This window comes from Eutrigla gurnardus (assembly GCF_963514095.1).
Source record: "Eutrigla gurnardus genome assembly, chromosome: 7".
Classification (NCBI taxonomy): Eukaryota; Metazoa; Chordata; class Actinopteri; order Perciformes; family Triglidae; genus Eutrigla; species Eutrigla gurnardus.
This window is the reverse complement of record NC_139921.1, coordinates 1291601-1312500: the sequence shown is the minus strand read 5'-3', so window position 1 is coordinate 1312500 and position 20900 is coordinate 1291601. Positions and strand designations below refer to the sequence as shown.

General features: G+C 48.5%; 1 protein-coding gene across 1 annotated transcript in view; it reads left to right on the top strand.

Annotated features, from left to right (window-relative positions):
- The window catches only part of sntg2 (syntrophin, gamma 2), a 48707-nt gene that overhangs the window by 3241 nt on the left and 24566 nt on the right, over nucleotides 1-20900 (top strand). Inside the window, exons 2-9 of the mRNA XM_084014290.1 lie at nucleotides 3881-4018; nucleotides 4132-4188; nucleotides 4271-4328; nucleotides 5188-5231; nucleotides 10376-10417; nucleotides 11881-11968; nucleotides 14983-15065; nucleotides 20630-20754. Coding sequence (XP_083870416.1) covers nucleotides 3881-4018; nucleotides 4132-4188; nucleotides 4271-4328; nucleotides 5188-5231; nucleotides 10376-10417; nucleotides 11881-11968; nucleotides 14983-15065; nucleotides 20630-20754 — 635 coding nt within the window. The remainder of the gene's footprint in view (nucleotides 1-3880; nucleotides 4019-4131; nucleotides 4189-4270; nucleotides 4329-5187; nucleotides 5232-10375; nucleotides 10418-11880; nucleotides 11969-14982; nucleotides 15066-20629; nucleotides 20755-20900) is intronic.

Genomic DNA, 20900 nt, shown 5'->3' with positions numbered 1-20900 from the left:
ATGTTCTGAAACTCTAGAAGAAATCACATTTTTAACCCTTTTCCCCTCTGAGCTGCCGGGGATCGTGATTACATATCGGTTAAACGAGAGTTAACTTTTCCAGAGTTTCTAAAACACGCATGTTTGCATCTCCTGTAAATGTGTTTTTATATTTTACAAACTGAGTTTTTTGCCAGCACGTATATTTGACAAACTGCAGCCTCACAGTTTGTAAAATATATACGTGCTTGCATTTTTTTGCTGTGGAAGCCAGAAATGTCTGCATATTAATGAATGCAAATGGCTGAGAATATGCTGTTACCCGTCTAGTTGTGATGCTGGTGATGAAAACGTGTTGAGTCTCTAAATGGAGACGACTCTTCTCTCCCGTTTCCAGATGTCTGATTGTAGCTCGTTAGTTGACCCCAGTCGTGTTCGATGAGTTTAGAATCTGAACGTGGAAACAGGGATTAGGGCTGTTTAGTGAGTTTGGGGATTTCATGCTTTCAGTCAGTATTTCATATCTGTTCTCACCATCGTCACAGCTGTAGACACGGGAGAGTCGTCCTGCCATCTCGGCCTGAGACCTTTAGACCCGGCAGGACTTGTGTGAGAGAGACAGTTGAAGGTTATCAGTGTCTGGGAAGTTTTCTTCCTCTGTAACTGAAGCTTTACAGCAGTAGCATGAGTAGCATTAGCAGCAGCGTTAGTAGTGTTAGCAGCATTAGTAGCGTTAGCAGCATTAGTAGCGTTAGCAGCATTAGTAGCGTTAGCAGCGTTAGCAGCATTAGTAGCATTAGCAGCGTCAGCAGCATTAGTAGCGTTAGCAGCATAGTAGCGTTAGCAGCATTAGTAGCATTAGCATCGTTAGCAGCATTAGTAGCGCTAGCAGCATTAGCAGCATTAGCATCGTTAGCAGCATTAGTAGCGCTAGCAGCATTAGCAGCATTAGTAGCGTTAGCAGCATCAGCAGCGTTAGCAGCATTAGTAGCGCTAGCAGCGTTAGCAGCATTAGTAGCATTAGCATCGTTAGCAGCATTAGCAGCTTTAGCAGCATTAACAGCCTTAGCAGCATTAGCAGCGTTAGCAGCATTAGTAGCGTTAGCAGCATTAGCAGCGTTAGCAGCATTAGCAGCCTTAGCAGCGTTAGTAGCGTTAGCAGCATTAGTAGCGTTAGCAGCATTAGTAGTGTTAGCAGCGTTAGCAGCATTAGTAGTGTTAGCAGCGTTAGCAGCATCAGCAGCACCACCACGGGACTCCAAATCCCTGGGACTGAAGGGAACTGGTCCCGGGTCAGGTCTCTGATTATAAGAACCAAGGGCTCCTGTGAAGATTTCGAACGTCCAGAGGATTCCGGCTGTGCTTTTTTAATTATCGCCTATCGCACCTTTTAATGACGCCATCAGTCAACGGAACAGCTGGAGTCGGTCACTCACACTGAGTTCAGCACGTGATCCACCCACAGATTACAAGCTGAAACCCCTCACTGAGAACAGGAGGTTCTGCAGGGCTGTTTGGACCGGCGGGTTGCCGGTTTGACCCCCACAGTTCAGCTGAGAGGTTTTAAGAGGACAAACTATGAGTCGGCACGATGACTACGAAACGCTGTCCAGAGATGTGAACTCACTTTGAATACGCGTGCTTCGGCAGCCGCTGTGTGATGTTTTTGTTATCGTTGGATTAAAGACTCTGTGACAGAGCGGTCGGGATAACACGCCACCACCTCGTGGCGTCTTAACGGGATTAAATTACGTACACGCGTCCCACCAGGAGACTTTATCCCCTCCATTGTTTTCAATCTACACGAACGTAATGAGAGATGAGCATCTTCTAGAATCTGCTCGATGATCACACATCGACACGCCGGCGAGGCCGATCGATGACGAGCCCCACAGACAGTGACATCACCCCCACACGTGACATCTGAAGGGTCCTGTTACTAAATATATAGAACTCCTAGTGATCACAGCAGCCATCTCCAATACGTCATATTAAAGTTGGATCAAAATGTGACCTATGCTAATGACTCCTTTTAGGCTTGGAAATAGCCCTCGCTGTAAATCCAACTGCGTCTCATTCATGAAACAATGTTTTCCTTGGATTGTCATGGTTCACGCCGGAGCCAGCAGGCGTACGCCGCTTTAATTAGCTGCTCGGCAATGCGGTCAGATTATCAGGCAGGATCAGGGAGTCCAAAAGAGACTTAAGTGCATGTTTTTCTCATTAAAAAGTGGCAGTGGGAGGCTGGTGGGGGGGGGGACTCGCATCTGAGACCGGCGACCGACCTCCTCTGCACCATGCCGGATCATCTCGCACCAAACGAGAGAAGTAGGACCATTTTCTCATAGACTTCTATACAACTAGAGAGGAGTCGCCCCCTGGTGGCCAGCAGAGAGAAGTAGGACCATTTTCTCATAGACTTCTATACAACTAGAGAGGAGTCGCCCCCTGGTGGCCAGCAGAGAGAAGTAGGACCATTTTCTCATAGACTTCTATACAACCAGAGAGGAGTCGCCCCCTGGTGGCCAGCAGAGAGAAGTAGGACCATTTTCTCATAGACTTCTATACAACCAGAGAGGAGTCGCCCCCTGGTGGCCAGCAGAGAGAAGTAGGACCATTTTCTCATAGACTTCTATACAACCAGAGAGGAGTCGCCCCCTGGTGGCCAGCAGAGAGAAGTAGGACCATTTTCTCATAGACTTCTATACAACCAGAGATGAGTCGCCCCCTGGTGGCCAGCAGAGAGAAGTAAGACCATTTTCTCATAGACTTCTATACAACCAGAGTGCTGGAGAATCGGGCTGCATTATATTTGTGCTCCTTTTTATTATTTTTTCACACTTTGCATATTAAGGCGTCTCCGTAATTCACAGTCGAGTCACTTCAGTTCAACTGGCAATTGTTTTTCCATCAAACAGCAGCCGGCATCTTCTCATTTGTTTATGTGTCAGATCGTCCATCAGTCGTATCGACTCCTGTGGCAGGATACTGATGAAGCCGGAGCAAATGATGTATTTCACTATCCAGCCTGTCTCAGCGCTGCGTTCAGGCGTCTCCACAATCATACACTGTGCATCCCAATACCCATAATATGTAGAATAGTATGTCTCAATGCGGAGTATGTTACATGCAGTCAGAAGTAGGAGATGGGAGCGTAGTGACGGAGCTGACATCTGGCAGTAAAAAGATCACCATCACCGTGAGGCTTCTTCTGTTGGGAACATGACCGCCCCGTTAATATCTGGTACTCAGTGAGGTTTCAGTCTCGTTCTCTACCAGCATGGCTAACAATAGAAACAATAATGTGGGATGATGGAACAGACGTGGAAATAGATTTCTCAAAGGAAACCAGCAAGAACGGAAACATCCAGCCTCCGCTGCTCCTGGTGGTGGAAGGCCTTTTCCCAGAGTCCTGGTTCGGGTTTTTGGTACGTCCCGTTGAAAAGAATATCAGAAGGAAACATTTGGCTCGTGTCATGTCCCATCAACGAAGGTACTTGAGCTCATCTGATGTATGTTCCTCTGTATGCTGACGACGGAGCAGTGAAAGGTCTTAATGGTTGGTAAAGCTCTTCATCTGCTCCGAGTCGCTCCTCATCGTCTGATTCTGTTCTTTTATCGCTGTCGTCGCCGTCATTTCTGACCTCAAAGAACTTTTGTACTTTCCTTTTGTTTTTTTCTAACAGAGATCTAAAATTCAAAGCACACAATTTGTATTATTCATTTTTTTATCACACACAAGTTCTTGCTTTCAAACGTCTGCCGAAACCAATTAAACCCCAGAAATAGAGCAGCAGGACGGGTTCACACACTCCTCGTTGGGAAAAGAGGATTAAAACGTTCATTGTGAATATAATGGCTCCGCTCGGCAAAATGTCAACGCTCTATTCACTCCCAACAGACGAAATCTGGAATCGCTTTGCTGTACAATGAGGAGAGCAACAATACGTACGACGTGTGCCTGAAGCTGACCAGAGAGGCTTTAACCATCCAGAAGCTGGACGTGGTCTGCACCAGCGGGAGCCCGGCCCAAGTAAATGTAAGTGCAGCCGACACCTGTAATTCATGCTGCGGAGCTCCACCATCCTGTTCCCACGTTCATTCAGTGTGCACTATACCCTATTGCCAATAAGAAACTCCCACTTTCTAAAGCACAGAACTGTTGTACTGCGAAGACAGGCGGCTGGAGGTCTGGGCCTAAGCATCAAAGTAAGTCTGCACACCGCAGCATGTTTGACTGTTGGTCTGAGAGAACGCTGAGAGGCTGATCTCATGGTTGTCCTGCTTCCAGGGAGGTTCAGAGCACAACGTGCCCGTCGTCATCTCCAAGATCTTCAAAGACCAAGTGGGTAAGAACGCCTTTTCTTTCACAACAACCGTGGATTTGGAAACGTGTTAAATATCCATAACCAGCTTGATTTATGCAAATTCAATTAAATCAGCAAGAGAAACTGGATATAGGTGACATTTGAGTTAAAAAAAAAGGCCTTTTGAGAGCGTCAGCAACTTCCAGTAGAACTAAATATTAAAAATCAAAGAGAAAAACTGTCAGAAAAGTGAATAAATTGGTTAAATTTTTAGCAAAAATCGGAGATGAGATATTTTAACATCTCATTACAGCAACTACAGCATGAGTGAATAGTAACAACTTCTCCCATAATGCAATTCAAGGGATTGAAGGGGGGGGCCTCACTTTGACCTCCGTTGCTCCTGTTGTCCCATTCATTTGCACCAAAGCAGCTGAAACTGATCCAGCATCAGTTGATCTTCCTGAATGGACACATTAATGAAGTTGAGCTGACCTGGAGTCAGACTGCGATGACCCTTCATGTCACTGAGCCGTGTCTTTGACCCACCGTTGAAAAGCAAAACCCTGTCATGAAAGTAAGCAGATCTTAAATCCTGTCAGACCTGATGACCTCTGACCTCTGACCCCCCGTTCAGATACCAGAGTCTCATGTGGGTGGACCCTTCCCTCTGAATCCCTCCGTGGATGAGATCATGTCTTCATGACATTAAGAGCCTCTTTCACACAGATCCGTTTCTTTGTTTCCTCGCCCGCCGCCCAAATGACTTTACAGCCCGATTAGTTCCACATTTCATGCTTCCTGTGTTCTTCCTGCTGCCGGACGCCGCCGGATCAGTCCGACCGCATCGCCCTGTCTGACATGAGCAATGATGTCCTCATGTTTTCTTTTCCCTCTGCAGCCGACCAGACGGGGAAGCTGTTCGTCGGGGACGCCGTGCTGCAGGTGGGTACCATGGCCGCCCACCTGTCGCCCCTCAATGCCGCCCCTCCATGTTGTCCCTCTATGTCATCCCTCCATGTTGTCCCTCCATGTCGCCCCTCTATGTCATCCCTCCATGTTGTCCCTCCATGTCGCCCCTCCATGTTGTCCCTCTATGTCATCCCTCCATGTTGTCCCTCCATGGCGCCCCTCTATGTCGCCCCTCCATGTTGTCCCTCCATGTTGCCCCTCTATGTCGCCCCTCTATGTCATCCCTCCATGTTGTCCCTCCATGTCGCCCCTCCATGTTGTCCCTCTATGTCATCCCTCCATGTTGTCCCTCCATGGCGCCCCTCTATGTCGCCCCTCCATGTTTCCCCTCCATGTTGTCCCTCCATGTCGCCCCTCTATGTCATCCCTCCATGTTGTCCCTCCATGTCGCCCCTCCATGTTGTCCCTCTATGTCATCCCTCCATGTTGTCCCTCCATGGCGCCCCTCTATGTCGCCCCTCCATGTTGTCCCTCCATGTTGCCCCTCTATGTCTCCCCTCCATGTCGCCCCTCTATGTCATCCCTACATGCCGTCCCTCCATGTTTCCCCTCCATGTTGTCCCTCCATGTTTCCCCTCCATGTCTCCCCTACATGTCGTCCCTCCATGTCGCCCCTCCATGTCGTCCCTCTATGTCATCCCTCCATGTCGCCCCTACATGCCGTCCCTCCATGTTTCCCCTCCATGTCTCCCCTACATGTCGTCCCTCCATGTCGCCCCTCCATGTCGTCCCTCTATGCCATCCCTCCATATTGTCCCTCCATGTCGTCCCTCTATGTCATCCCTACATGTCGTCCCTCCATGTCTCCCCTACATGTCATCCCTCCATGTTGTCCCTCCATGTCGCCCCTCTATGTCTCCCCTCTATGTCTCCCCTCCATGTTGTCCCTCTATGTCATCCCTCCATGTCATCCCTCCATGTTGTCCCTCCATGTTGTCCCTCCATGTTGTCCCTCCATGTCGCCCCTCCATGTTGTCCCTCCATGTTGCCCCTCTATGTCATCCCTCCATGTCGCCCCTACATGTCGTCCCTCCATGTCTCCCCTCCATGTTGCCCCTCTATGTCGTCCCTCCATGTCGCCCCTACATGTCGTCCCTCCATGTCTCCCCTCCATGTTGCCCCTCTATGTCATCCCTACATGTCGTCCCTCCATGTCTCCCCTCCATGTTGCCCCTCTATGTCGTCCCTCCATGTTGTCCCTCCATGTTGTCCCTCCATGTCGCCCCTCCATGTTGTCCCTCCATGTTGCCCCTCTATGTCATCCCTCCATGTCGCCCCTACATGTCGTCCCTCCATGTCTCCCCTCCATGTTGCCCCTCTATGTCATCCCTACATGTCGTCCCTCCATGTCTCCCCTCCATGTTGCCCCTCTATGTCGTCCCTCCATGTCGCCCCTACATGTTTTCCCTCCATGTCTCCCCTCCATGTTGCCCCTCTATGTCATCCCTACATGTCGTCCCTCCATGTCTCCCCTCCATGTTGCCCCTCTATGTCGTCCCTCCATGTCGCCCCTACATGTCGTCCCTCCATGTCTCCCCTCCATGTCGCCCCTCCATGTTGCCCCCGTCTGTCATCCATTTAGAAAAAGAGAAGATTTCATGACTGCATGACGTCCATCAGACGGGTCTTTAATGATCTCGTAAAAAAAGAGCAAACATAATCTTCTTGAATTCTGTGGAAGATTAATCTCGAGGTCCATAATCATCAAAAAGCCCGGAGTGTCTCGTATTCAGTAATAATATTCATTTAATCCATTAAAAAGTGAATTGGAATGTGTCTGGCAGGTTTATTGGGAGCGGTGTTTATCTGGATAATCAAGTAGCTTCATTGGACAGCCGAGCGATATTAATACTCATACGGATGTTCTTATGAATGATGTTATAAATCAAATTGATATTGCTTCCGCCTTTTGAATCACCGCTGTTTCATATTTATTTGCGATGACTTTGAATTGTCACTCTGCAGAATATTAAATCTATTTGCATCCTATGAGCCGCGGTAGGGGAGCAGCAGACCAGGTCTGGTCTGGACTACAAGAGTAGGGAACAGAAACCGTGTCTTAATGGGTGTTAGACCCGCTCAGTCATGTCCTGGATTAGGTCTCACCTCCCAGTTCATGTCCTGGTTTAGGAGTCACAGCCCAGTTCATGTCCTGGTTCAGGTGTCACATCCCAGTTCATGTCCTGGTTTAGGAGTCACGGTCTGGCTCATGTCCTGGTTCAGGTCTCACGTCCCAGTTCATGTCCTGGTTCAGGTGTCACATCCCAGTTCATGTCCTGGTTCAGGTGTCACATCCCAGTTCATGTCCTGGTTCAGGAGTCACGGTCTGGCTCATGTCCTGGTTCAGGTCTCACGTCCCAGTTCATGTCCTGGTTTAGGAGTCACAGCCCAGTTCATATCCTGGTTTAGGAGTCACATCCCAGTTCATGTCCTGGTTCAGGAGTCACGGTCTGGCTCATGTCCTGGTTCAGGTCTCACGTCCCAGTTCATGTCCTGGTTTAGGAGTCACAGCCCAGTTCATATCCTGGTTCAGGAGTCACGGTCCGGCTCATGTCTTGGTTCAGGTCTCACGTCCCAGTTCATGTCCTGGTTTAGGAGTCACGGCCCAGTTCATGACCTGGTTTAGGAGTCATGTCCTGGTTCAGGAGTCACGGTCTGGCTCATGTCCTGGTTCAGGTGTCACGTCCCAGTTCATGTCCTGGTTTAGGAGTCATGTCCTGGTTCATGTCCTGGTTCAGGAGGCACGGTCTGGCTCATGTCCTGGTTCAGGAGTCACGGTCTGGCTCATGTCCTGGTTCAGGTGTCACGTCCCAGTTCATGTCCTGGTTTAGGAGTCATGTCCTGGTTCATGTCCTGGTTCAGGAGTCACGGTCTGGCTCATGTCCTGGTTTAGGTGTCACGTCCCAGTTCATGTCCTGGTTCAGGAGTCACAGCCCAGTTCATGTCCTGGTTTAGGAGTCACAGCCCAGTTCATGTCCTGGTTTAGGAGTCATGTCCTGGGTCATGTCCTGGTTCAGGAGTCACAGCCCAGTTCATGTCCTGGTTTAGGAGTCACAGCCCAGTTCATGTCCTGGTTTAGGAGTCATGTCCCAGTTCATGTCCTTGTTTAGGAGTCACAGCCCAGTTCATATCCTTGTTTAGGAGTCACGGCCAAGTTGATGACCTGGTTTAGGAGTCATGTAATGGTTCATGTCCTGGTTCAGGAGTCACAGTCTGGCTCATGTCCTGGTTTAGGTGTCACGTCCCAGTTCATGTCCTGGTTTAGGAGTCACGGCCCAGTTCATGTCCTGGTTTAGGAGTCATGTCCTGGGTCATGTCCTGGTTCAGGAATCACGGTCTGGCTCATGTCCTGGTTTAGGTGTCACGTCCCAGTTCATGTCCTGGTTTAGGAGTCACAGCCCAGTTCATGTCCTGGTTTAGGAGTCACAGTCCAGTTCATGTCCTGGTTTAGGAGTCACAGCCCAGTTCATGTCCTGGTTTAGGTGTCATGTCCCAGTTCATGTCCTGGTTCAGGAGTCACGATCTGGCTCATGTCCTGGTTTAGGAGTCACGTCCCAGTTCATGTCCTGGTTTAGGAGTCATGTCCTAGTTCATGTCCTGGTTTAGGAGTCATGTCCTAGTTCATGTCCTGGTTCAGGAGTCACGTCCCAGTTCATGTCCTGGTTTAGGAGTCATGTCCTAGTTCATGTCCTGGTTTAGGAGTCACGTCCCAGTTCATGTCCTGGTTTAGGAGTCATGTCCCAGTTCATGTCCTGGTTTAGGAGTCATGTCCTAGTTCATGTCCTGGTTCAGGAGTCACGTCCCAGTTCATGTCCTGGTTTAGGAGTCACGTCCCAGTTCATGTCCTGGTTTAGGAGTCATGTCCTAGTTCATGTCCTGGTTTAGGAGTCATGTCCTAGTTCATGTCCTGGTTCAGGAGTCACGTCCCAGTTCATGTCCTGGTTTAGGAGTCATGTCCTAGTTCATGTCCTGGTTTAGGTGTCACAGCCCAGTTCATGTCCTGGTTTTGGGGTTCAGCTAAAGTCCGGAAGAACAACCCAAATGCTAACTGCTAACCGCTAACTGCTAGCTCCTCACTGCTGTCTCCTCACTGCTGTGCAGAGAAGCAAATGACCACAAGAGGTCCTCGAGCACGCAGCCTTCCCCGGCCTCCCACAGTACCAGGATTAGCTGTGGACGGACGCAGAGGTGCACATGGTCTCCATTCATGGACCTGGTTCCATCAATCAGGATCCTGTCTCCTCTGGTCTGGACCGTGACCCCCCTACTACCACCAGTCGGCGTGGATACAGGACCCACTCGGCCCCCTTGTTCAGGGATCCATCCATGAAACTAACAAGCCACCTCTCTGACTGGGGGGGGGGGGGGGGGGGGCTGCCAATCATATTCCACCTCTGGCCGCCCCTCCGGCCCTGCAGCACTCCAGCATAGAGTCGCTAAATTATACACTTTCTCCCTGAATTATTCCTTATTTGCTTTCTCTCTCTTTCTCCTCCCTCTCTTTCTCTCCCTCTCTTTCTCCTCCCTCCCTCCCTCTCTTTCTCTCCCTCTCTTTCTCTCCCTCCCTCCCTCTCTTTCTCTCCCTCTCTTTCTCTCCCTCCCTCCCTCTCTCTCCCTCCCTCCCTTCCTCTCTTCCTCTCCCTCCCTCTCTTTCTCTCCCTCTCTTTCTCCTCCCTCCCTCTCTTTCTCTCCCTCTCTTTCTCTCCCTCTCTCTCCCTCCCTCCCTCTCTCTCCCTCCCTCCCTTCCTCTCTTCCTCTCCCTCTCTTTCTCTCCCTCTCTTTCTCTCCCTCCCTCCCTCCCTCTCTTCCTCTCCCTCTCTTTCTCTCCCTCCCTCTTTCTCTCCCTCTCTTTCTCTCCCTCCCTCTTTCTCTCCCTCCCTCTCTTTCTCTCCCTCCCTCTCTTTCCCTCCCTCCCTCCCTCCCTATCTTTCTCTCCCTCTCTTTCTCTCTCTCCCTCCCTCCCTCTCTTTCTCTCCCTCTTTCTCTCTCCCTCTCTTTCTCTCTCTCCCTCCCTCCCTCTCTTTCTCTCCCTCTTTCTCTCTCCCTCTCTTTCTCTCCCTCCCTCTTTCTCTCCCTCCCTCCCTCTCTCCCTCTCCCTCCCTCCCTCCCCCCTCCAGGTCAATGGTATAAATGTAGAGCCGTGCACACACAAGGAAGTTGTGAGTATATTCATGTTTTCACTCCATATCAAACTTGGTTCATTGTTAAATACCCCCCACCTGTCTCTCCTCATGCAGCCTGTCTCTCCTCAGCCTGTCTCTCCTCATGCAGCCTGTCTCTCCTCATGCAGCCTGTCTCTCCTCAGCCTGTCTCTCCTCATGCAGCCTGTCTCTCCTCATGCAGCCTGTCTCTCCTCAGCCTGTCTCTCCTCATGCAGCCTGTCTCTCCTCAGCCTGTCTCTCCTCATGCAGCCTGTCTCTCCTCATGCAGCCTGTCTCTCCTCAGCCTGTCTCTCCTCATGCAGCCTGTCTCTCCTCAGCCTGTCTCTCCTCATGCAGCCTGTCTCTCCTTAGCCTGTCTCTCCTCATGCAGCCTGTCTCTCCTCAGCCTGTCTCTCCTCATGCAGCCTGTCTCTCCTCAGCCTGTCTCTCCTCATGCAGCCTGTCTCTCCTCAGCCTGTCTCTCCTCATGCAGCCTGTCTCTCCTCAGCCTGTCTCTCCTCATGCAGCCTGTCTCTCCTCAGCCTGTCTCTCCTCATGCAGCCTGTCTCTCCTCATGCAGCCTGTCTCTCCTCAGCCTGTCTCTCCTCATGCAGCCTGTCTCTCCTCAGCCTGTCTCTCCTCATGCAGCCTGTCTCTCCTTAGCCTGTCTCTCCTCATGCAGCCTGTCTCTCCTCAGCCTGTCTCTCCTCATGCAGCCTGTCTCTCCTCATGCAGCCTGTCTCTCCTCAGCCTGTCTCTCCTCGTGCAGCCTGTCTTTCCTCAGCCTGTCTCTCCTCATGCAGCCGGTCTCTCCTCATGCAGCCTGTCTCTCCTCATGCAGCCGGTCTCTCCTCATGCAGCCTGTCTCTCCTCATGCAGCCTGTCTTTCCTCAGCCTGTCTCTCCTCATGCAGCCTGTCTCTCCTCGTGCAGCCTGTCTCTCCTCGTGCAGCTCCCAAACAGCTGTTCACTACATTCACCTCGGCAGCGTCTGAACACACAAGGAGCAGTTTGTCTGCAGAGCGACATGCAGAGCGTTTACTGGCAGCCTGTCTCGCTGACAGATGCGACCACACACACCGTGGTGGAGGATCTGGTGGCAGATGTGCATTTAGAGAACGAAGACGTGGCCTCGTTTGCTCTTTTTATTTTCTCCTTTCCAGATGATGGACAGATTTAATATTTGATCCCTTTCAACCCGACGGGACTCAAACGCCTCTTTGACTCAGCATCTTTTGAGGACATGTTTTACATCACTGTCAGAAAATCAGACATTCGGACCATAATTACTTTTCAATGTCAGCTGTTACTTCGCCGTCGCTCCTCGTGAGCGGAATGCTGGCTTTTTACTTCTGACGGTTGAAGTGAAGCCGCTTCTGTCAGGTTGAAGAACCGCATCACTCTGTTGCTCCGGCTGCTCTCAGCTTCACGTAGGTGTTCTTTCACTTATAAAGGTTGTTCTCTCTCTCTCGCCCCTCCCAGGTTCACCTCTTGCGCACTGCAGGAGATGAGGTCACCATCACCGTTCGCTATCTGCGAGAAGTCCCATCGTTCCTGAAGCTGCCTCTCGGTAAGAGTCCTGCAGTCTTCATGCCGTGCAGACTCACAATAAACTCGATTTCATCCAGCATTCTTAGCAATAATAATAATAATAATAATAAACCACATTTATGGGAGATTGTCTTTTTGCACACCTTGACGCTCTCAAGCAGCTCAGTAGATGAGCTTGTTTTTCCCAGTAATACGTTGTCATGCTCGCTGGCCCGAGGCGAGCTCCGGTGTTTACCGTCGGCAGCCTGAAGAGATGAACAGACTCTGAAGTCATCGGTCTGGAGCTGCTGGAAGAGGAAAGGAAATGAGTTTGGCATGTTCTGGGTCCTTGTCTTAAAGTTGAATGGGACTACTTTATCGTACTTAGTCTGGAGATGGTTGCTTACCTGCAATCAGATCTGAGTTCAGTGTTTATTATAACAATCGTTGCCTGCAGCTCTACTGCCTATTCTCTTCCAGAGCTTTCAACCACATCTCAGTGTTTTCCTCAGTGGTTGTTTTGATCGGAGCTACGACAATCAGAGGAAGGATACGGTTGAAAGCTTCAGAAGAAGCCAGTAAGAAGACCTTTAGAAAGGGACAGGGTCCCAAATTTACTCACTCAAAATTGATTTTGCGGAAAAGGTTTGAAATTCACATCGTTTCTGAGAGACTGTCGTTAGCACGAAGCTACAGTTAACCTGACTTACCGTAAAGCCTCAAAGTTAGCCTCTAAAGACTCAGATAGCCAGTAAAGACTCAGATAGCCAGTAAAGACTCAGAAAGCCTGTAAAGACTCAGATAGCCTGTAAAGACTCAGAAAGCCTGTAAAGACTCTGTTAGCCTGTAAACACTCGGTTAGCCTGTAAAGACTCAGATAGCCTGTATGTCTCAGATAGCCTGTAAAGACTCAGTTAGCCTGTAAAGACTCAGATAGCCAGTAAAGACTCAGATAGCCTGTAAAGATTCAGAAAGCCTGTAAAGACTCTGTTAGCCTGTAAAGACTCAGATAGCCAGTAAAGACTCAGAAAGCCTGTAAAGACTCTGTTAGCCTGTAAAGACTCAGATAGCCAGTAAAGACTCAGAAAGCCTGTAAAGACTCAGATAGCCTGTAAAGACTCAGAAAGCCTGTAAAGACTCTGTTAGCCTGTAAACACTCGGTTAGCCTCTAAAGACTCAGATAGCCAGTAAAGACTCAGATAGCCAGTAAAGACTCAGAAAGCCTGTAAAGACTCAGATAGCCTGTAAAGACTCAGTTAGACTGTAAAGACTCAGATAGCCTGTAAAGACTCAGAAAGCCTGTAAAGACTCTGTTAGCCTGTAGACACTCGGTTAGCCTGTAAAGACTCAGATAGCCTGTATGTCTCAGATAGCCTGTAAAGACTCAGATAGCCAGTAAAGACTCAGATAGCCTGTAAAGATTCAGAAAGCCTGTAAAGACTCTGTTAGCCTGTAAAGACTCAGATAGCCTGTAAAGTCTCAGATAGCCTGTAAAGACTCAGATATCCTGTAAAGACTCAGATAGCCTGTAAAGACTCAGAAAGCCTGTAAAGACTCAGAAAGCCTGTAAAGTCTCAGATAGCCTGTAAAGACTCAGATAGCCTGTAAAGACTCAGATAGCCTGTAAAGTCTCAGATAGCCTGTAAAGACTCAGTTAGCCTGTAAAGACTCAGAAAGCCTGTAAAGACTCAGAAAGCCTGTAAAGACTCTGTTAGCCTGTAAAGACTCAGATAGCCAGTAAAGACTCAGAAAGCCTGTAAAGACTCAGATAGCCTGTAAAGACTCAGAAAGCCTGTAAAGACTCTGTTAGCCTGTAAACACTCGGTTAGCCTGTAAAGACTCAGATAGCCAGTAAAGACTCAGATAGCCTGTAAAGATTCAGAAAGCCTGTAAAGACTCTGTTAGCCTGTAAAGACTCAGATAGCCTGTAAAGACTCAGTTAGACTGTAAAGACTCAGATAGCCTGTAAAGACTCAGAAAGCCTGTAAAGACTCTGTTAGCCTGTAAACACTCGGTTAGCCTCTAAAGACCCAGATAGCCAGTAAAGACTCAGATAGCCAGTAAAGACTCAGAAAGCCTGTAAAGACTCAGATAGCCTGTAAAGACTCAGTTAGACTGTAAAGACTCAGATAGCCTGTAAAGACTCAGAAAGCCTGTAAAGACTCTGTTAGCCTGTAAACACTCGGTTAGCCTGTAAAGACTCAGATAGCCTGTATGTCTCAGATAGCCTGTAAAGACTCAGATAGCCAGTAAAGACTCAGATAGCCTGTAAAGATTCAGAAAGCCTGTAAAGACTCTGTTAGCCTGTAAAGACTCAGATAGCCTGTAAAGACTCTGTTAGCCTGTAAAGACTCTGTTAGCCTGTAAAGACTCAGATAGCCTGTAAAGACTCAGTTAGCCTGTAAAGACTCAGAAAGCCTGTAAAGACTCAGAAAGCCTGTAAAGACTCTGTTAGCCTGTAGAGTGTTTTACAGACTGTTCCTTTAAAGAGGCATCAACGTGACTAACTCTACATGTGGGTGAACAGCTGTTCACACTGATGTAACCCGATGAATTAGCTGTAAGCAACAATTAATGAAGAACATAAAATACAAATCATTTCAATCGCCACCAGCAAACATAACGATCGTTTTGGGCAATTTCCCTAATTATGACGAGCACGCAGATGTAGAACAACGATGTATTCTCACAGCAGCACATGAATATTCACAGCATGGATCGTCTGGGTGAACACAGGACGCCGTGGCGCTTCTGCTGCGGGGTCACTCCCCTTCTGTAGCACCGCCCCCTTCCACTGGTATGTAGCCGCGCCCCCTTTTGTTTGACCAAGCCGGTCACACTTTACTCACTGAGACCGGATGAGAGAGAAGGTCCCGTCATTAGAGAGCAGTATTTGTCTCTTTGGGGTGGCGTCCCTTCCTGAGATGCCTTGCTCAACGGCAGGGCAGCAGAAGAACAACTCTTCTTCTCTGTGTTCCTGAAGGATTGAAAGAATCAAATAAAGGACATGAAGTTGGACGGATGTTGAAGTCATTCCTCCTGTTTGTTCCTCAGGTTCCCCCGGACCGTCAGCTGACCACAGTCCGGTCTCCTCGCCATGCTTCCACAGCGCTCTGCTCTCCAACGGGACCAACGCGGTAAGGACGACCTCCCTCATGTTAATGCAGTTACCCTCCTGCTCCTCACGTACCAGCATGCATTGCGTGTGTGAGGCTAATGAAGCGTGTTGTCACATCGTCGATAAGAAACCCGACACAAAGCAGACGGGATCCAGACCCACCAGGACCTTTATGTGTGGGGGTTTTCAAAGGCTCGGGTGAATCCAGCATCTCCATCTGGCTCCTCCACTCATGCTAATTCCAAAGAGGATGTGTTTCATGTGCACCTGGACCTGGACCCGCATCACACACATGCACACGCCGGTGTCCAGGCTCATTAGGCAGCATGCTGGGCCGCAGCGGGGTGGAGTGATGCTGGAGTCCGTGAGGGTCTGAGGAGTATCATTCATATACAGTATATATATATATATATATATATATATATATATATATATACAGTATATATATATATATCACCTAAACAGTAAAGGGATCAGGACTCTGCAGGCAGGTCCAGCTGGTCTCACTCGGTCTTACATCCACATTACTGATGATGGCGCTGTGAGACATTTATAACTTTAAACATGGCTGCATTCCATTTAGCTCAGCTGTTTTACACTGCCCCCCCAGCTCCTACCAGGCAGGATGCTGATTGGTCCGTGCTCTGGACACCCACGGGGCTGTGAAGCGGTGTTGGACATATGACTTGAGTTGAATGTGTGAGAGACTTCAGTGGGCAGTTCGGTGAACTTCCCGGACCTGAACTGGGACCTGGACCTGGACCTGGACCTGGACCTGGACCTGGACCTGGAGGGAAGCATGTCTTAGCCTGCTAGCTAACCTTTTGTCGGCCTGCATTCAGGAAACACCGGGGTTTTGTCGTGTCGCAGGCTGTAGTGCGGTTAGCTTAGCAGTTAGCTTAGCAGTTAGCTTAGCCATAGTACTGGAGGATGGCTGTTTGTTCCCATTTACATTTATTTGTGTGAAGACAGACCATGTGACATGTTGAGGCGTTGGTGATGTCGGAAGGAAAAGGCAAATAAGTCAAACAAGTAATAACTTTTGATGTTGAATTAGTAAAATATTGTTCTCAATATTAACTATTAGGAACTATTTACATGTTTCTATTGATTTTCCACAATGAACGAAAGAGGAATGAAAACTGCTGTCTTACTAGAATTAAACATTTTTATGAGTGAGGAAATATCCCACAATGCATCTGGAAAAGATTCAAGAGTGCTTTCCCTCTTTTAGCGAGCTCAGCAGGTCTATCCAGTATCAGCAGACCCTGAGCCTTTGTGGACTCCGGCTCATATAAATCCGCTTTGACTTTGACATGTTATTAAATGTGAAGTAATCCAGAACGTCCTCTAAGCGTGTGTGCGTGTATGTGTGTATATATATATATATATATATATATATATATATATATATATATATATATATGGATGCTTGGCTGTGTGTGGAAAAATAATGGAAAAATGGAGCCGCGCTGCTTATCTGGGCCCGGTTCTCCCTGTTGTTCCAACGCCCTCCACTGATCAGAGGTCAGAGGTCAGGAGGATGTTGGCTCCATCTACACACTGGCTCTTCAACAGAGGGACCAAGACCCCTAGGGGTCCGCAGAATTACTGCAGGGGTCCCCGACATTATTTGATCCAAAATGTGTTTGTTTTTTTCAAAAATATAATTTAATTAAAATAATACACATTAATACAACATCTAATTAGTAAATATAAATGTCTCTGTAGGCCTGGGGGGTCCCTCCACCGGGTCTCTATAGGACTTGAGGGTCCCTCCACCAGGTCTCTATAGGACTTGGGGGTCCCTCCACCGGGTCTCTGTAGGCCTGGGGGGTCCCTCCTCCAGGTCTCTATAGGACTTGGGGGTCCCTCCACCGGGTCTCTATAGGACTTGGGGGTCCCTCCACCGGGTCTCTGTAGGCCTGGGGGGTCCTTGGCCTGACAAACGTCTCTGGTCTGAACAGGAAGCTTCCTGAGCCTAAATGAGTGACCGTGTCGTGTCCACAGATCAATGTGTGATAAAGTACAGCAGTGAAAACGGACCAATCAGCGGCCGGCCTGTCTCTGGACGAAAAGAGCACAGAGTCCAAAATCTCCGTTATCCTTCCAAGCACTCGTTAGCTCTGCTGGGAGGACTCTGTGGTTCCGGTCTGGTCTGCTGGAGGATGACAGGGACTCGCTGGTTCCAAGGACAGAGATTTCAATCTTCCTGGAGCACGACGTGTGGGCTGATCGCCTCGATCGATGGACGGGGTCGGCCCTCCAGAAGCATGCTAGTGCGTTGTTGTGCACACGGTGGAGCAGACAGAATGTATACCAGCAGCCTAGAATGGAAATGTTTGCTTTCCTTCTCTCAAATCCTATATTTCAGTTTGCAGTGAAAATTGCATATTAATGTGGTTATCTATAATGAAAAGCGCCGTCTTAAAGACCTCTTCTGGCTCGTCATTTTCCATGAATTATTCAGAGAACACATGCAGGACGGCAGGTGGCCACTTTAACCTTTTCATCGATAACGTCCATGTAAGTGTTTCCGTTTGAATCCAGGATGCAGGTTCCCACGTAACACGTGCACCGCTGCAGGAACACATAGGCGTGACTCGCCGCCACATAACGGGGATCTTTACGCTGAATCCTCCCGTTGCAGTTGAAGGCGAGGCGGCTGACAAACACAATTAGCCCGTCGCTCCCCCCTTCGCCACCCAAATGAGATTCAAGCAGCAGAAAAACATAAAGCAGCAGCAGCAGCAGCGAGCCGGCCTCCAGTCAGAGTGGAGTGAGATTCCTCCCTCCTCACGGATGAGGACAGTTATGTGAGTGGTTGTTTTTGGTCTTAGAGTAATTGCTTCTTGTGTTTTTGAAAGTCCTGCTTTCACTTTAATGTGCAGAATATAATGATAGGAAGCCTCCAGATTTGCAGGAAAGTAGGGCAACTTTTTTTTCACTCAAAGAGGAAAAAATGACATTGCATGCCATTAAGCAATTCTGCATCTATGAAATAGTGTGTAATGGAACGGATCATTAAGCCCGAGGTTGAGCGATGGTGGGGGGGGCGGTGACCTCACACTACTGCTGCATCAGAACAGATGAACCGGCTTAATCTCTTGTATTTCTGCTGCTGGTGTCTCTCTTTTAGTTTCTTCTTATTTATACTCGGTACGTGGCAATGGTTCATCCCAGACAGCAGAGTAAACCCCTGATCCTTAATTATGGCCCTGTTCCATTTAGGTTAGCCGGGCCCTGGTCAGGTGCATGCTGGGACTCCAGTGTTTAACCTGCTGAGACTCATCAACACGGCTTCTGTGAAAAAAGGGCCGACCTGGTTGATGCTGGACTTAACTTGTTAAATCCATTTTTTATATTCGGATTATAGTCAGATTTAAATCATAAGTGGTGCTGAATCAACATGATTCACCTGATTGTCTAAGAGGCCAAAAATAAAGTAGCTTAATTAAAAATGTAACAAACAACATACGTACAGATGATGAGGTTGAGTATGAGGTTGTGCATTAAGTTGTGTATGAGGTTGTGTTTGAGGTTGTGTATGAGGTTGTGTATGATGTTGTGTGGGAGGTTGTGTATGATGTTGTGTGTGAGGTTTTGTATGATGTGTGTGAGGTTGTGTATGCTGTTGTGTGTGAGGTTGTGTATGATGTTGTGTATGGTGTCGTGTATGAGGTTGTGTATGAGGTTTTGTGTGAGGTTGCGGAGGAGGTCGTGATGTTGTGTATGAGGTTATATATGTTGTGTATGAAGTTGTGTATGAAGTTGTGTATGAGGTTGTGTATGGTGTCGTGTATGAGGTTGTGTATGAGGTTGTGTGTGAGGTTGTGTATGCTGTTGTGTGGGAGGTTGTGTATGAGGTTGTGTAGGTTGTGTATGAGGTTGTGTGTGAGGTTGCGGAGGAGGTCGTGATGTTGTGTATGAGGTTATATACACTCAACAAAAATATAAACGCAACACTTTTGTTTTTGCTCCCATTTTTCATGAGATGGACTTAAAGATCTAAAATTCATTCCAGATACACAATATTACCATTTCTCTCAAACATTGTTCACAAATCTGTCTAAATGTGTGATAGTGAGCACTTCTGCTTTGCTGAGATAATCCATCCCACCTCACAGGTGTGCCACATCAAGATGCTGATCTGACATCATGATTAGTGCACAGGTGTACCTTATACTGCCCACAATAAAAGGCCACCCTGAAATGTGCAGTTTTGTCTCACAGCAAAATGCCACAGATGCCACAAGCATTGAGGGAGCGTGCAATTGGCATGCTGACAGCAGGAATGTCAACCAGATCTGTTGCTCGTGCATTGAATGTTCATTTCTCCACCATAAGCCGTCTCCAAAGGCGTTTCAGAGAATATGGCAGTACATCCAACCGGCCTCACAACCGCAGACCACGTGTAACCACACCAGCCCAGGACCTCCACATCCAGCAGGTTCACCTCCAAGATCGTCTGAGACCAGCCACTCAGACAGCTGCTGAAACAATTGGTTTGCATAACCAAACAATTTCTGCACAAACTGTCAGAAACCGTCTCAGGGAAGCTCAACTGCATGCTCGTCGTCCTCATCGGGGTCTGGACCTGACTCCAGCTCGTCACCGTAACAGACTTGAGTGGGCAAATGCTCACATTCGATGGCGTCTGGCACGTTGGAGAGGTGTTCTCTTCACGGATGAATCTCGGTTTACATTGTTCAGGGCAGATGGCAGACAGCGTGTGTGGCGTCGTGTGGGTGAGCGCTTTGCTGATGTCAATGTTGTGGATCGAGTGGCCCATGGTGGTGGTGGGGTTATGGTATGGGCAGGCATCTGTTATGGACGAAGAACACAGGTGCATTCTGGAATGAATTTTAGATCTTTAAGTCCATCTCATGAAAAATGGGAGCAAAAACAAGTGTTGCGTTTATATTTTTGTTGAGTGTATGTTGTGTATGAAGTTGTGTGGGAGGTTGTGTATTAAGTTGTGTTTGAGGTTGTGTATGAGGTTGTGTATGAGGTTGCGGAGGAGGTTGTGATGTTGTGTATGAGGTTATATATGTTGTGTATGAAGTTGTATGGGAGGTTGTGTATTAAGTTGTGTTTGAGGTTGTGTAGGTTGTGTAGATTGTGAATGAGGTTGTGTAGTACTCAGCTGATCTGGTTGTTTAGTGAAACCTCCCTGAGGAGTGTACTGTTATAATGGTACAGCTCTGCTGATGGAGGGATGATTCACTGTTATGCTGCTGAAGCATCATTAGATCCAACAGATCCAATGGTGACCACACATAATCATCTGTTATTCATCAGTGTGTGTGTTGGGAGGGCTTTTTTATGATGTTTTCTGATGCTTGGCCATCAGTCAGAGGAACAAATCGTCATTGTGACATCACAATGTGACACATTTTGCAGTGTGATGGAATGTTTTCATGAATAAAAGCTGATTTCTATGAATGACTTGTATCATAAGTAATAATCACATGGGAGATGAACGTTGCCTGCAAGTGTTTTTTTTCACCTTGCCAAACATACAATAGAGGATATAAATGGAAGGACTTCATCAGAAGGTTAACCCGTGTTCTCGTGTTCCAGGCGCCGTCCCCTCCGCCGCCCGCCGCCAGCGAGCCGAGGTACGAGAAGCGCTGGCTGGACGCCGTCTCGCTGCCGCTGTTGATGGCCCGAGTCTCCAGATACAAAGCGGGCACGGATCAATTAAGGTAAGGCTAAGCCGGCGTGATATCATCCACCTCCACGTGCACAGTTCACCACGCACGCCTGTTGGCTCAGCCAGCACTCTCCACTTAATGCCAATCTCTATGCAGCGGCATAAACGGCTTAAAAGGTCACGGCGGGGCGAGGCGGG